The sequence below is a fragment of the Sycon ciliatum genome, chromosome 1, assembly GCF_964019385.1.
Source record: "Sycon ciliatum chromosome 1, ocSycCili1.1, whole genome shotgun sequence".
NCBI lineage: Eukaryota > Metazoa > Porifera > Calcarea > Leucosolenida > Sycettidae > Sycon > Sycon ciliatum.
In genome coordinates, this window is record NC_088643.1 from 72,573,888 (window position 1) to 72,590,710 (window position 16,823).

At 47.7% G+C, this 16,823-nt stretch overlaps 1 protein-coding gene across 1 annotated transcript; it reads right to left on the minus strand.

The window, feature by feature from the left end:
* Positions 1-962: 962 nt before the first annotated feature.
* Positions 963-7,861, minus strand: LOC135805309 (calponin homology domain-containing protein DDB_G0272472-like). Its single transcript, XM_065319328.1, has 4 exons — positions 7,329-7,861; positions 4,865-6,080; positions 3,987-4,097; positions 963-1,914 (listed from the first exon to the last, which is right to left on the minus strand). Exons 1-4 carry the CDS (start codon positions 7,366-7,368, stop codon positions 1,896-1,898), a joined length of 1,386 nt encoding a protein of 461 aa, XP_065175400.1. The 5' UTR covers positions 7,369-7,861; the 3' UTR covers positions 963-1,895.
* Positions 7,862-16,823: the final 8,962 nt, after the last annotated feature.

Here is a 16,823-nt window from a genome sequence, read left to right on the forward strand (position 1 = left end):
AAAACCGCCACGATGAGACGTTGCTGACCGAACAGTGCACTGTGTGTACGTGTAGTTCCCTATCAAAATAATAAATTTTACTACTACATGTACATGTACTACTAGTGCAACAAAAAAGTTCAAAAAACGCGGGAAAATCGCGGAAAACGTGGTCTTAAAAATCGCAAAAAGCGCGGGGGGGGGGGAAACGCGTCCGCGGAATCACGATTTTCCCCGGGGACAGATGTAACAGTGGCCGGGCTTGCTACAAACTATGCTCAGTATAATAAAGTAGTATTATTATGTACATGTACATGTACTTCGAAGTACACCAGGCACAGGTACATATAAAATTTAATATTATGTGTATTTGTTCCAAACTTGTATTTGTGACTTCTGGAAGTGGTTGTAGCTGAATGGTGCATTAGTATGCCACTCTGGATGTATGTACAGTGTATCTGGTATGCCACTCTGGATGTATGTACAGTGTATCTGGTATGCCACTCTGGATGTATGTACAGTGTATCTGGTATGCCACTCTGGATGGATGTATGTACTTGTACAGCGTATCAGATCATGAATACTGTAGTGCTGGTGCCACCCGGCACACAAGCAGTGAAGAATTCACATAATTATAAACGACTCAGTGACAGGGAGATCAAGCCTTTGGAAAGCCGACAGCATGTAACCTGAAATGTGGTGATGTGTTGGCTCTGGTGAAAATCATATGAGCTCACACAAACTGGGGAATTCAGGGATGATTACTTTACTTAGGGGTATGTTACTCAAGCCTGGTCCAGCAAAGCATTTATTTGTACACCAATGAGACATACATAGGCATACCAAGAAGGATGAAAACTGTTCAGCTACAACTCCGAGTTTCACCCACAAGCGATTGCCAGACAGCACCCGATAACGGGACGTGTACATGTACTTCATCTCGTACAGATCCTGTTCTTCACAAATTGAAACAGAAAAGACTCTTCACTGGAACACTGGCAACACCGTGACAGGACCTTTCACTGGTCAATGGCGTATGTTTCACTGGTCAATGGCGTATGTTTCACTGGTCAATGACTGTAATACTAACTATAATCACTAGCACCTCACTGTCCTCAGTGTGCCAGGTTTGGCTTTGAAATACTTATCACATGGGGTCATTCCCTAGTTAGTGATTGGTCCGATATGCAGTCTCAACACCAGACGAGAGTGGCTAACACGTGTACAGTATACCGGCGAGACAGTCACGGCAAAGAACAAGGCAGCTCGTGATAATCCTCCAAGGTGATGCCAAGGTAGCACTGAGACAGGACGGCAGTGCTCCACTGACATGTAGCTAGGCAAGCCAACAGTGCGGGTCGATAGTGTTATAATTATACAGTCAGTGTGATGTGGTAGCTCCTATGTACCAACTGTACATCACTTTGTTATTATAGGTATTGGTAAAGCTGCTGCAGTGCAAGCTCATAGAGTATAAAGCGGACTTGTCTTGAGAAGGCCGGGAAGTTAGTGCATGGGGTGACTGCATTAACTGGGATGTACAAGAAGATCGCCAACATACAGCTGACATCTCAAGCAGCAGCACCACAGAGCTAGACATAGTCGTAGCATCTTGTTGTGAACTCAAGTTTCTGGAAATATGTGCACCGTACTTGACACACGCACGTACACACACACACACACACACACACACACACACACGTGGAGCTCTCGTTGCGGAAAACCTGACGGGCTTGGACAATGGCATACCTAGCGACACGTGTCATCAAATTCAGCAGCCAGATCAGACCACACTCTTTCCAGTGTCTGAGGACTTGACTAATGTTGGATCAAGGTCTGGATTGGACGCCTGCATGACTATGGCTGAGAGCGAGAAAACAGTCTTCTTTCCTCTGCTGTCAACACGCAGTGCAGTGTTAGTACCGAGGGTGGTAGCTGAAGAGAATACACAATTGAAGAAGCACACCAGACAGGAGAAGCAAACTTTACTTCAGTACAATTTACCTCTCCATCTCCGGACAGCTAGCCGTTTCGACCTTGTTAGGTCTCCTGGCGTCAGCGTAACTCGAAGGGACTGGCCAAACTGTAATCGCAATGAAGTCCAATAATGAACAACAGACTCGGTATTTCTAAATGGGCTCAAAGCATCAGGGTCAGAGTGCTCTGACTGCGAGAAAGCCAGCAAGCTTTGCACGAGTGAAGGGAACTTTGACACTAACCGGAAAGAGCGCTCAACCAAGCTGAGGCAAGGGAGCGTAATATGAGTTGAAAATGTTCTTCCAGGAACATAACAATCGGTACGTTTTATTGCCAAGGTGTCGTCTGTATTCAAGATGAAATGACTGGGAAAGAGAATACAGCATTCTTTTAGAAGAACACTGGATGAAAAGGCTACTTGCTTGCTTAGCAGGAGTGTCAGAAGGTATTCCACATTATTGCGGCTATGAAAGGCGAGAGGAGGGGTGACATGGGTCCGGGGGCCCATCCCCGGGAAATGTTTTGGAAAATTGGGCCCAAATAGCCCATATTTCATTGTTTCCAAACTCACATTAAAATTATTGGTGCGGCCAAAGCTTTGGCCGCATCGGTTCTGACGCCCCTGTTTTGAACCTATTCCTTCAATGATGGAAGACTTGCCCATGTCTATACGCTTTGCCTTGAAAATGCTACAATCAGAGAATCAGGCTTCTTGAGGCTTCATCTCTTAATTAAGTGCTTGTCCGGAACTATTCCTAAACGTTTTGGCACTTGGCCAACATCAGGTAAATGACCATTGTTTCGTTTAGCTGACGTTGGCCAAGTGCCAAATTGTTGTATTCTAATGGAACTGGCTCCGATTTGCAGTGCTGCAGGAATGGGTGTGCCCTGGTGTCCACCCAAGTATTTTCCTTTACAGCGTATACATGTTATACAGCGTATACATGTTATGAGATCATCAAGATTGTTCTAATTCCTTAACTGGATAATATCACTTATACCTCCGGAGTCACCAACGGTGTGTTATACAGTGTGGCACCTAAACACATACCGTATTTTTCCGGTTGTAAGTCGACCTTTTACGACTAAAAATAGAAGGAGAAAGGGTGGGGGTCGACTTACAACCGGGATTCGACTTATAACCGGGAACTATCAGAATCTTACAAAAAATAACTTGCCCTGCATGCATGAGTGCACCATGTGTACACATGTTTGCCAGTTTATTGGCCTTTTTCAAGGATTGGGACGTTATACCCTCCAATAAGGAATGTTTACATGATTTGTTGAGGTGTTAGTAGCAGGGAGTGGTTGGTAGTGCTTCGTTGGGTGAAAACTTTAAAACGCAGAAATGAGACCTCCCGGGATACGGGGGTCGACCTATAACCGGGGTCGACGGCTTACAACCGGTAAAATACGGTAGTATTGCATAGACCGTGACCGAGACTGACATTTCTGGATTTGGACAATTATACAGTGCACGTTGACCACTGTGACGTCAAGGCTTTCTTGAAGTTTCTTTGGGCACTAGCTGTGCTAATACTCGAAGCACTCGTTAACAGCAATCCGAACTACAATAGTGCACACGCTGCACTGCATTGCTTTGCACTGCACCCAAGACTGACATCATTATGCTTTCATTCTTTTAAATCACACTTGAAGTGGTGCCCGGCCTATTTTGCTGGAAAGAAAATAGACAGATATTTCTTGTCCAGCTGCGTCTTTCCGGACAATGGATCTTGCTTCACTGCAGTATGTCTTTCCCATCACCCCTCCCTATCCACCTCATTAACACTATCATTATAGTTGTACAAGTTGATCGGGTCCACACTCTCACAACTGGTCACAGTGATTTTGCTCTACTCTGAGCTTCAACCAGGTGTTTCCGAAGCTAGCACTCTTAAGTCCAAAGATGCCTCGCTTATTTTAACTTGCTTGTGCGAGGGAAGGCGCTAAAGTTAGAATAGATGAATAGGAAATCAGCGGCGGCGGCGGCCACTGGACTGGAGACTGTACTACAGTCATGTACATACCGTAACTCAAGGGACCTCTTGATTCGCCGCGCCTCTTCAACCTGTTTTTGTCGCTTTAGTGCCATTAGTTCTTGCGTTTTAAGCGCCTCCGTTTCCTTTCTCTGGATCCACCTACAAACAAAGCGGCAGTTTAAGAACAAAGTAGGTTTCACTTACTCAAGCTCGCTTCGTAACTTCACCAGTGCCGAGTTCAGTGACATGTCATCACAGCACACAATGCACCGCTGCTACTTGTGTACAATACATCTCTTCACTTACACATGTCACACATACACAAACACACACACACACACACGTGCACACACACATGTACACACGCTCGCACGCATACACACACATGCACACACACACACACACACACATACACACACACACACGTGCACACACACACACACACACACACACACACACACACACACACAGGATGTGCGATCTATAGTTTGTCGTGCTTCACTATACTACCAGTGTTTGGCTGTGGATGAGGAGGTGTTGTCATGTACATCGTGCATGTTTACAATGGTCACAATTCAATAGCATTACATGTACACATGGTACATGCGAGAGCTCGGAGCACAGCCATAAAGTGTGATGGAGCCGGGGTGTACGAGGAAGACAGCTGTGAAGTGTGATTGTGTTCTACAAACCATTAATTGCACTAGTAAAGTAACAGGAAATTGCAGACGCAGACACAGACACAGCTCACTAAACCCCATGCACACTATGCCTTTGCCTTTTGGTCAAGCCACATGACCCGTGACCGTAACAACGGCCAATACTGTGTGCACACAGTGTAGAGGGCAATACCGTGTGCACACAGTGTAGAGTGGTTGGGTGGGCTTTATTGTGGCACCTGTACAATGGAAAGTATTTGAACTCACCGTTGATATGCCTCATGGTTCTCCTCCTCAGTTATTGTCTTTATCCTGGCCTCTTCGTGCTCCTTTGCAAGCTGTGCAAGCTCCGCTTCGAGGCGCTTCTGCTTCGACTTCTCTGAGCACCATCCCTCGTACAAGCCCTCACTCATTTTCTGACGAGATTCTCTTTCTTTCTCCTCCTCTTTTTGTTTAGCCTCAAGCCGCTTCTTCATTTGTAGTTCCTTGCGTTGCCTCTCCTTCTTCTGCTCAAGCCAACCAGCAAAAGCTGCCTCGCCACTTTCTCGCTTCTGCTTTTCTATTTCCGCTTTTGATAAGGTAGACGGTTGTCTTGACGCTGATTTTGCCCTATCTTTTTTCTTCTTCCGTGAAAGCCAGGCATTGAAGGCACCGTCATCGGTCGAGCTTTGCATCGACTTGAGATGTGATGCTCCTTTGGAGGTAGACCGTGAAGTGCCGAAGCTTGGCATGGACTGTGTTGAGTATAGTTGTGACTGGGCAGTTAAGGCTTTCTTGCTGGCAGCTGCAGTGCTGGTGGATGGCTTTGTAGACTGGCCAGGGGCTGCCCAGGCCTCTTTGCTACCAGGTTTTTCTGGCCGCTTAGTACTGCTAGTACCACCAGTGGATTGAATACTCGACTGATTGGACAAACTAGTTTGACTTGTTGATTGCTTTTCTCTCCTCTTGTTCTCCTTTTGTTCCAACTCTTGCTGTGCATTCTTCTCCCGCTCCCTTTGCAACTGTTCGGCTTCCTTCTCTTCTGCCTCCGGTGCCAATCCAATCATGTCCTGCGCCCGGATGTCATCGTTGTGGACCAGTTCCAGCCGGCCATCGATCTCCAATACGACAACATCCTGTGCAGACCCCCCAAGGCCATCGGCATTTTCAGCCGACTCCCAGGCCTTAATGGTCGTCTTTGATACCACGGTGGCGGTCTCTTCTTTGTGCTTCTCTTCTGGCGTGGCTCGAGGAGAAGCGTGGCTGCCTGCAGCCTGTGGTGTTGGTGGCAGTGCGACTTTGCTCACGCCCTCATCCTCAGACCTGGTAGGGAGCATGGCCAGGCTCTTCTCGAATTCTACATTCATGGCATCGTCAGCTTCGAGCATCTTCTCAAGCTCCTTGTCCTCTGTGTCACTGTCCTGGGTATCGTTGGCGCCACCATCGTCAGCATTGAAGTCATCGTCGTCTTCAAAGTCATCCAAGTAGTTGGCCATGTCATCGTCTGCCAGCGGGAGCACACAATCAGGATAGAGGAAATTTGCAAGCCCGCACCGTATCCACGTACGCACACACACACACACACACACACACACACACACACACACACACACACACACACACACGCACACACACGCACGCACACACACGCACACACACACAAAGGAAACTTCATCGGTTCATATACTAGAATGTATAATATGCGTGGCTACATCGCACGGCCGTGCACACATATTTGGAGCACGTGCATAATCAGTGATGATCACCAGGCCCCAGACCGGCTGAGCACGTTGAAACTGCATTGCTTGCTGCAGCTTAGCAGCATTTCGGCCTGCTAATGTGTTTTTAGTCAAACCATTTTCTGTCAACAACAGCTCTAATGCTCAATGCAACACCAGCTTTCAGAGAGTAGCCAACTGTACTATGAGAATGCCATCACAGGTCTTGCAGCACCCGTATGATTCCATGTGGACAGCCAAGCAGTGTCTGCTCCAGGATTTCAAACCAACCGGGTACACGTGTGCCTGGCACAACCATTGCTACCGGGTCAGAGCCAGGTCAGAGCCGGGTCAGAGCCGGGTCAGAGCCGGGTCAGAGCCGGGTCAGAGCCGGGTCAGAGCCGGGTCAGAGCCGGGTACGTTCTAGTGCGGCTACTGCATGTACATGATTGTACATCAGGGAGTTGTAATTGTACATCAGGGAGTTGTAAATATTTTGGAGCTCTCTGATGTATTTCCAACCGGGTAACAGGTGACCCGGTGTTCTTTTTCCAAACAGGTCCAAGTGCCCCCCAACCGGGTCGCTGACCCGGCTCTGGAGCAGACACTGCCAAGGTTGGAGTATTGAAGGTCCTTGTACACTAGTCAGAAGGTGTGGAAATGTCCTTCAATGCGGCGCCTACTGAACCTGTATATTATACTCTGTGTGTGTGTGTGTGTGTGTGTGTGTGTGTGTGTGTGTGTGTGTGTGTGTGTGTGTGTGTGTGTGTGTATGTGTGTGTGTCAAAAACCATGGTGTGGCTGCGTCGATATCATTTATTCATTACAGATTTGGAAACTGTATTGAGGTTCAAATAATGGGGGAGGGGGAGACTGATGACCAGGGTAGCGCTTGCATAACTAGTGAAATACGGATAGATGTTTCGACCTAGTACCTTTTAACAAATCTTTTGAGCAGGGGAATAATAACTATTCCACTGTGCAAGGATTATGTTTGCCAGTTATGTAAAGACAGTAACTGGTATGCAACTCACCGCTTTTATTCAGACTGCTGTCATCGTCTTTGTCCGACATTGTGCGGCTATTGTCGGTAAAACGCTATCCAGGTGGTCTCTGCACTGCACTGCGCTCTGCTATGTCGTCCGGGACTGACTAGACCAGCTACTACTAGTACTACTGACTGTCTGTATTGAACTCTGCCTGCCGGGGCTGGGCATAGGCGATCACTTCAAGTCTTCTAGCCAAACACCATTCAGTGTTGTCGGTAAAGTCAGAATGGCTATTGTGAGGAGCGTTGCTGAACCGTCACTAAACGTAACCGGTCGTAATGTGCCCCCACTTTCTAGTTCGAACAGTCCTGCACCTAGGGATAGGTTTCTCTCTCTCTCTTTCTCTCCTCGCGTTTTTAGCCTTCATTCGATGAGGTGGGGCGCCTTTCGCAACATAGGTGCCATGAACAGTTACTGATTCAACTAAACTTCGCCTGTGTTCGCCTGTCTGACAGAACAAATCAATAAGAAGACTGAAAGAAGTGTCTACACTAATCACTATCACTACCTGTACTACAGCTTGATAATTATGTCAAAACGCGATGAGCCCTTTGCTCGGTATGGTGGGATATCATGGAAACCTACACCCAGCTGCTGTACACGTACTACGCCTGTCGAGTGTCGCTGTGTTTTATGTGTCAACGGATGATTCATTGTGATCGCTCCTAGCTGCCATGCATGGATATCTACCATGTACCAGTGGCAGTGACTGTTCCCACTTTTTCGCTTTTTGAACAGCGTCGTCGAAATGCGCCGATGCAGTTGCTACGATGCGTTGTGCTGGGAAGCGGATGTCCTTGGCAACCAAGCACTGAGACAGTCACGTAGAAATGCAGTACAGCCATGTACTGTACTACTGATGTTGATCTACAAGTAAATAGTTTTGCCTTTGAGGCTTTGCCTTGGCCTTTGCCGCTTTGGGTCCGGGTTTTAGTCCCGTCCTCAGTAACTTTATTCATAATTGCAGTGGTAAACACGCACCTGGCAATCTGGCGGTAAATACACGCCGGACAGTAATTAAACAACAGGAAGAAAGGAGATAAAAATTAATGTAAATACAGTCTGATGTCATAAATTGTCGAGCCAGACGCGCCTCAGCCTGGACAAGGTCGACAGCGACGACAGGCGCAAGGTCGAAGCGACGACGGCGAACAGAGCGTGATCCACGGACGCAACGGATGGCAGATCTGGCAAGAGAAAATGCCAAGCAGCACCGCAGCCAAGCTACAACCCGGCTATAGGCAGCATTGTGTTTGGCGGCCAAGCCATGCGCCAGCCTCTTGACTACTACGGCTGCTTCAGAGCCCATCCCACCACAGGAAGAGAAGACAGGAGCCATGCTCGACTTCATTGACACGTTCGCCGTAAGCACGCTTCTTCTCTCCTTCGAACCTTCGGTAGAGGGAGGGGAGAGACTTGGACCGATAGCTTGACGCTTGGGGATAAAACACCCTTGTATCAAAAATGCGTTGCGGCTATCGATCCGGAATCCCTTCACCCTCAGGTCGGCACGGTCGGACCGGGTCGGTCCGGGTTTTAGTTGCATTTCAAGATGGCATTTTTGCCCCGGTACAAAAGGCTTGAGTTGAGTACAGTCATGTACAGTCATGCACATAAACACGATGACAGTCCTGTGCCTTTGCCTTGGCCTGCACTGCAGTCATCATGGTCACCTGGTCACCTGGTCACACATCTACTAATACAGCATCGAGACTTCCAGAGTGGAATGGCTGCTGTCTTTGACATTGTCCAACGGTACCATCCATGGTAGTAGTGCATGCGGTAGACCTGGTAGGCCACCATGATAAAAAGGCAGTGACTGAGTGAGCGCAGCGTTTGAAACTCGACTGTGCGGGACGTTGTGGATCTCGTAATACGACTCCACATCGACAAGTATTTCTGAAACACAGTATTCCCGTGCCGTGACCATGAACTGTACTGGTCATAATATACGTACTCCGGGTAAACCACATAAAATTCAGCAACCTGCGCTGGTCGCAAGCCGAAGGTTTTCTTGTAAACACGTTATGCTCTCCCTGCTGTATGAACCTTCAGCCTACATTGTAGTCTAGGCTCTGGCTGTTGTTAATAGTGGAGTGTACAGTGACAGGGCATGATTGTAATGACGTTCAAATGGAGTAACTCGGATGGAGAGCCAAGGATTACAATTTAAAAAAAAGAGGACCATACGTTTACAAGTAACAAACGTTAGTTATCCGTTTCGCCATCATCTTATCATACCTAACATTCTTAGTTCGCTGTGATGTTTAGCTTGTTTTCGTCTAGAGTGCGCTCCCCTTCCCCTTTCTTATGTTACTTCATAACTAACTGTTACTTAGAACCTTCCAAGTTGGAAGGCTGTTGGTTTGCGCATTCCAGACGTGATGCAGCTAAGCATCAGGTCGTTGAATGTCAGTATCACATCAGTCAGGTTTGTGCTAATTGTTGCACATTTTGACTCAACAGTATCCTGCTTATAACCGTTAGTGTTGGACAAAACGGATACCTTGTAAAATTTAAATGGTCCTCTTTTTTTTAAATGGAGTATCATAAATACATTTATATCAAAAGTGCACGGAGCTATGGACTCTTGTCTTGGCAGCTGGTAGGCCTTTTCCTGCAACTGTAGTATGTACATGATGTAGTTGCCTGAGACTGTGAGAGTCATCATACATGGTACGTGCGGAGGATAGCATTAGCGCATTGTTTCTCCTAGACTTGTGCGAGGCCTAGATCGGACCATGAAATTGATCATACTTCCAGTGTAATGATTGTGTAGTGAGACTGTGCTGGGCTAGCACTAGCAGTTACACATCCTTCGACTTCAAGAATCCTGAATGTACGTACATGTATAGTGAAACCTGTCAATGCGACCACTCTTATAAGGCGACCTGTCACCACCTGTCCCCAGACGAGTACTACAACTAGGACCAGGGGGGGGGGGGGGGGTAGGGACCGGCGGATGCTGCTCGAAAAGCAGAAAAATTGGCAGAACCATACAAACCTTATGAAGTTATGGCGGGCAATTCCTCAAATTCTGCTCCATTTCTTTATCCACATACCAAACATGCATGAAACTTACCAGAAAAAGTACCGAATTCTGCCAATTTTTCTGCCGGCAGAATCCGCTGGACCCTATGGGGGGGGGGGGGGGGCTTGATACATCTGCCTAGAGTTTCTTTGGATTCGACTACTTCAATTTATCATTTTGATTTCATTGCCGAGTTTCATCCCTTGTATCTTTGGTGTCCTTCTTTCCATGTCGTATTGTTTGAATAAACCCGTTTTGACAGGACCATGGGAGGTTATTTCCAGTCAAACGACCCGGCCTGGATCGGAGGACCACCTGTACATGGAGGCCTCATTTCAATAAAAAGGTAACGCCTGTTGGGAGTTCCCTGGTAAAATAATAAATTCTACTACTACTACTACTACTGAGAACGTTGACTTTATTTTGATAACAAACTGGGTGTCGGAATGAAGAATTCAAAAAGCGGAAGCAAAGAAGGCAATGGTGACAAATCCAATCAAGTATATTGTAGATAGGAAAATCAAATCAAATAACTACTACTACTACTACATTATTTTGTAAAGTCCCTTATCAACCCTCGAGCCTTAGATAGGGCCACTGCTGGTCATGCAAGAGTCTTGGGCTTCTTTTCCTAAACGCTTTTGTGCATTTATCACCACAATGCGCTGTACTCTTCCCCCGGCCTGGTCATCGGAAGCATGATGTTCAAGCATCCATCTTTTCCTCCCCTCTCCCGCAGCCTCCCCCCCCCCCCCGCGCTACACACACACTTTCCTCTCCCCTCCTAACAACTAACCATCGATTCTTCCCGTGCCCTTGCAGGACAGCTACATGTACGTGTACATGTAGTATAATAGTAGTAGTATGAACAGGAAGTGTCGAAATGTTAGGCTGTTACCATGGTTACCGTGATGTCACTCTACTAGTGTAGGGCATAACGCAATGACACCGGACGGGTGAGCATGCCTCCATTTCCGGTCAAAATACTAAATGACCCTACAGGAAGCGTCCAAAGGCACCTTGAAATGCAAGCCCAGCAGCACTGTTTAATAATACACACATTGTGACTACATGTGCTCAATCTCAGGACAGCTAACCGTTTCCATCTTATTAATATTAGATCTCGTCAGAGGAGCTCAGACAGCTAACCGTTTCCATCTTATTAATATTAGATCTCGTCAGAGGAGCTCAGACAGCTAACCGTTTCCATCTTATTAATATTAGATCTCGTCAGAGGAGCTCAGACGGCCGAACAGATCGCTAGACCAAGCATGTTTAAACCGGCTCAAAGCATCACGGTCAAAGCGCTCTAACTGCGATAAAGACAGCGAGCTTTGCACCAGGGCAGATCACTTTGACGCTAACCAGAAAGCGTGCTCAACCAAGCTGAGGCGAGGGCGCGTAATACTCCGGGCGCGGCTGTTTCGATCTCGTCAGCGGAGCTCAAAGTTAAACACTGGCCGACAGTGACACGTTGTGACTATTCAGTCCAGGCATAATTCCATAGGCATAGATCGGATGATACAATCAATGTCATGTGCAATGTACATGTACCGGTATGTATTTGCTTGAGGTTCCAGCAGCCACTCGCCAGTATCTCCGATGCTATAGGTATGGGTGAGATTTGATGTAGATCTACCTACTCCTGGTGATATACATGTACATGTATAAAGAGTGAAGAGCGCATCCTGTCGATTCATGGTACATTTTCTCTTGGGCGTGCCTGCACTATCTGGTGACGCCCGGTTGGCTGCCCGATCATCTAACCAATAAGAGTACACAGCGCAAGCAACGAAGACAAGTGATGTGACTATTGTAGCCCGCCCGAATGCTCCTTGGCGGTTCTTGCTCGAGTAGGCAATGCTGATGTTGTAAAACTACACTGCACGAGGTACATGTACATATAGGTACATTTACCGTGTACCAACACAAACCGTCGCGATGCCGTCTCATCCTACACGAGCTGTAGCCGGTGAATAAAGAAAGAGAGAGAGAGAGAGAGAGAGAGAGAGAGAGAGAGAGAGAGAGAGAGAGAGAGAGAGAGAGAGAGAGAGAGAGAGAGAGAGAGAGAGAGAGAGAGAGAGAGAGAGAGAGAGAGAGAGAGAGAGAGAGAGAGAGAGAGAGAGAGAGAGAGAGAGAGAGAGAGAGAGAGAGAGAGAGAGAGAGAGAGAGAGAGAGAGAGAGAGAGAGAGAGAGAGAGAGAGAGAGAGAGAGAGAGCGGGCAACACGCTGTATTATCATGTATTCCCTCGGTTCTGTCTTCCCATTCCGTTCTCTGCTGGACTCTGCACTTCAGTATAAAAGAAAAACACGATCGTGCGCTCAGCACAGTTCACAACTTACTTCATCAAACCCGCACAATGCGTCGTCGTACACTCCCTTGTACATGTACATGCATTCAGTATGATCTGCAGCATTTACCTCTACTGCAAAGCAACAAAAAAAGCTCAATACGTGTCGGTGGACTTGATCAAGTGCAGTTTGAAGAAGAAAGGAGAAGAAATGATGGATTTGTGATACACACGCACGCACACGCACACGCACACACACACGCACATCAGTACTCACACCGTCGAGTAACTAACTATTACCTAGTTGCTAGCTACTTACCTAGTTGCTTGCAATCTCGATAATGAATGCAACAGGGCTTCGCTCGAGCTGACTCGCTCGTATCGCAAGAACGCAGGGCAATCAAGCATGTCCTACATGCTTTGCGGCTCCTTTATCATCAACGACATTATGACATTGAGGTTCAACCGTCCACATGCTGGAAGTCTTGACGTTGAATCCAGTATCTGGGCGTACCAAAGACGCTCGAGGAGAAACAACTGTTACTGAAGAGTCGGGGGATATGCTATGATGGTGGCCACTCACCAAAACTGATGTAATTGATTTCATTGCATGGAAATTATTATAACTTATCGTTACTCAGCCAAGGCAAGGACTGAGAAGCTATAGCTGAGAACTTTGCGGCTAGGCGTTTGCACACTGACTACTAATACGGGAAATAGCATGATCGCGAGTCGGGTCCGTATTACAAGCAGCAGGGCAGAGGCAAGCCAGGCTCTCGTCTAGGGGAAGGCAGTTCCTCTGCTCGGTCACCACATGTCACATGCCCTGTTGTCACTTGTCAGACTGCCTTCATCTTTCTCGGTGAGAACCAGACCTACATGTACACGTGTACATGTATGTGACGGTAAGAGAAGGCAACAATGCCCGTGAAGCAAACAAAAGTAAACGACTTTGACAACAACCTCCTGCTCAGCTCCTGCTCAGCTCAGGACTGATACCGTGCATTATACAATCATGTACAAGTGCCATGATTACCCCGGAGACCCGGAGACCCGGAGAAGGAGGGAATGCAGTGCAGTGTACCTGTACGTACCTGGTACGTGTTCATGAATTGCCTGAACGTTCACTATGTATAGGATAGTGCACGGATCGGACGAGGAGAAAAATATTCTTCCGAGGACCAATCCTTGCACTATCTGTATAGCTAGCCTCTAGAGGGGGGGGGGGGGGGGGTGTAGGTACACCCAGCACAGACATCGACTTCATCTTACCCCCCAGTCTAACATCGGAAGCCTCGCTCTATAAGTTCAAAGCTGCCCTCAGGAAATTTACAGCTGACCATGCTTATGCAATCAACGGAATTCCGCCACCTTGCAGTTGATTTTCCCCATTTCTCTCCTCATCGATCCCTTCTTGTCTTTGTACATACATCTACATCTACTGTTCTTTCAATCAAATGAACCCCTCGATAGGCACATTGCCTTTGGGCCATTTCATAATAATAATAATAATAATAATAATAATCTTCTGGGGTTGTGTTGTGCTTATGAGGCCACCCAGATTGGTACATAGTCATTGTACTGTGAATGTGTGACATTAGCATACATGTACATGTATGCTTCCAAGCTATCCAGTCAGTGCATACATAATACATGTACATTGTGTTACCAACTGCAGAGCCGTTATTGGCAAAAGAGACTGGGCCCATGGATCACACGCCACTCGATGAGTGCCATTAGGCAGCAGGTAGCAACGAGTGTAGAATGCAAACGTATCGCTTTGACGCTCGGCATGCAAGCAGCACAGCGAGTGGACAGCAGATCGTTCCTAGGCTTCGGCACTAGTGTTGTCCTACACAGTACCGTGTACACTGTAGCTCAGAAACATTCCAACGGAAGAAAGTATTTCACCGAAAGACAACAAACTAAAATGCAAGTACACTGATTTTGTAGTGTACAATCATGCAAGTGCACTGATCTAGTGTACAATCATGCAAGTGCACTGCCAACGACCTCGTCGGAGTAGAGGTAGCCCATCTGTCCGCGGCGCGCGCTACAACAGTTAACTCGTCTAGAGCAAACTCAAAGTCGACGAGCACTTACTTTCAGTTTTGACACCGATCTTGTCGGTCATCGCAAGTCGCAAGTCCATACCAGTCATAGCGCTTGGGACGTCTCTTCCTCACCCCCTGCGTGTTAGCTATTTTAGTGCTCGCAAGCGTGATAACTGATATTGATTAGCCGTATGCTGTGCACTTGTAACTGTTATTCCGTGTATGTACTGTACATGCTAGGGTATGCCTCATCTCAGACGAATGGCCGAGTACGTGCGCTGGCGCTTCAATACATAAATTTACATAAGTGAAGCGTAGCGAATTCTAGCAATCATATCACACGATCAAGCCTCGAAGGAGTTTTGAACTGGAACGCATCTTTCTAACACGCATCTTTCTAACGCAAGCAGTCTTAGAAAGGAAAACATACATGACTCAGAGTAATTGCTGAATTCACTGGCACGGAAGTAACGCCCGTCGGAGCAGCGAGCGTTTTTCGCTGCCCTTTGTACTCGTCATATCTCGAGATACATGTATCAGCTAGCCGCCTCGTAACCGCAGAATACAATTAATTGCGTTCAGCGTGAAGTAAGTTAGCCGTTGTATCTAGTATTACACTGCAGACTAGAGTCGATACCTTGAGAGATACATGTATGCTAAATGTGGCACAGTACCTACATCTAGATGAACATTTTGATCGTGATAGTGTAGGCCACAAAGTGTTGGTTGTACTACACGTCTTGTTGTCTCCATGTACTCGCATTGTCCAATTGTATGTTACTACTACTAGCTAGCTACGTACGACCGGACACATGCAACTACTTGCAAGTGAAGTTACGGCAATGGCATGTTTCTAGCCGTGCATAGGGAAATAAGCGCGAGAAGGAGCGACAGGATCGGGTGAGCGATCGCAGAACTGTCGGTGGTGTCGTCTGGAGAGCCGATATGGCTACGCGGTGCGCTGCTTCACGTCGTAGAATCTACTGACAGTGTGGTGTGGTCACTGAGAAGAAAGCAGATCAAATCTTCGTGTCGCGGCCCTGGCTGACTCACCTTCCTCGCAGCACTGCCAGCAGGGTGGAGTCAGGACGCTTCCTTTGTGCCACCGACTCGTGCCCGACTAACCAGGGAATGCGGCCACCATGGCCACTGCTGCTCACAGCACCAGGCCCATAGGCTGAGGCATAGCCTAGGCCTAGACTTACAAGTAACTACATGTACTAGAGCTCTGCAGAGCTATTGACGTATTGTACATGTAGAGGTGCTCGTAGACCCACCTCCTGGTCTGGATCATGCACGGCCGGGCGGGCACTAGTTTACCAGACCCTGGGCACCATGTCGGTGTGGTCCCTGCCTCAGCTCGAATGCTAGCTCACCTCCACAGTTCCAGGTCGGCTCACCAGTGCACTGCCATGCCAGACCTGGTGCCTGGCGCGCTCCTGGCTGAAGTCCTGGTTCACCTGGCTGTAGATCTCAGTACCCTGCAGCCAGTGCAGGCCTGGTTGTCTACCCCGGGTACGCGGTCGGACCATCGCTGTCGAGTGAAATTTTTTCAATGTTCCTTATTTTCATCGTAGATCTACGATCGCATTCCCCAATAAAACGTTTTGTGTTGAAGTGCAGCAGTGTACGCACGCACACACCACATACGCACGCACGCGCGCACGCACGCGCGCACACACACACACACACACATACACAAGGACTTAGGTTCACTACATTCTCCAGAGGCAGAAGTCAGGGTCGATCCTAATCAAGCCTTCAACTTAAAGTTCAAGAACAAGCCTTGAAGCCAATGCAGCGCCTGGCTAAGGTCTTGGTCTTGGTCTTTGTCTTGTGTTGTATGCTCGTGTCGTGCATGTAGTGGTTGACCTGGTGCATTGCCCGGTGACCGGGCGGCAGAGTGGGGTGAGAAATTTGCTGATAGCGTTATGCCGGCTTGGCGAGCAACGGTAGCACGCGCGGTTCGTCACTGCCAAGGACATGCAATGGTCCCGGTGGGCCGTTTGGCCAACGAGTCACCTGTCCCATTTAGCCTGTCAAAACGTATGCAATCTTCTTTTCATCTGAAGCTGTATCGGCCCTTGAAAAATGCCCTAGCTGG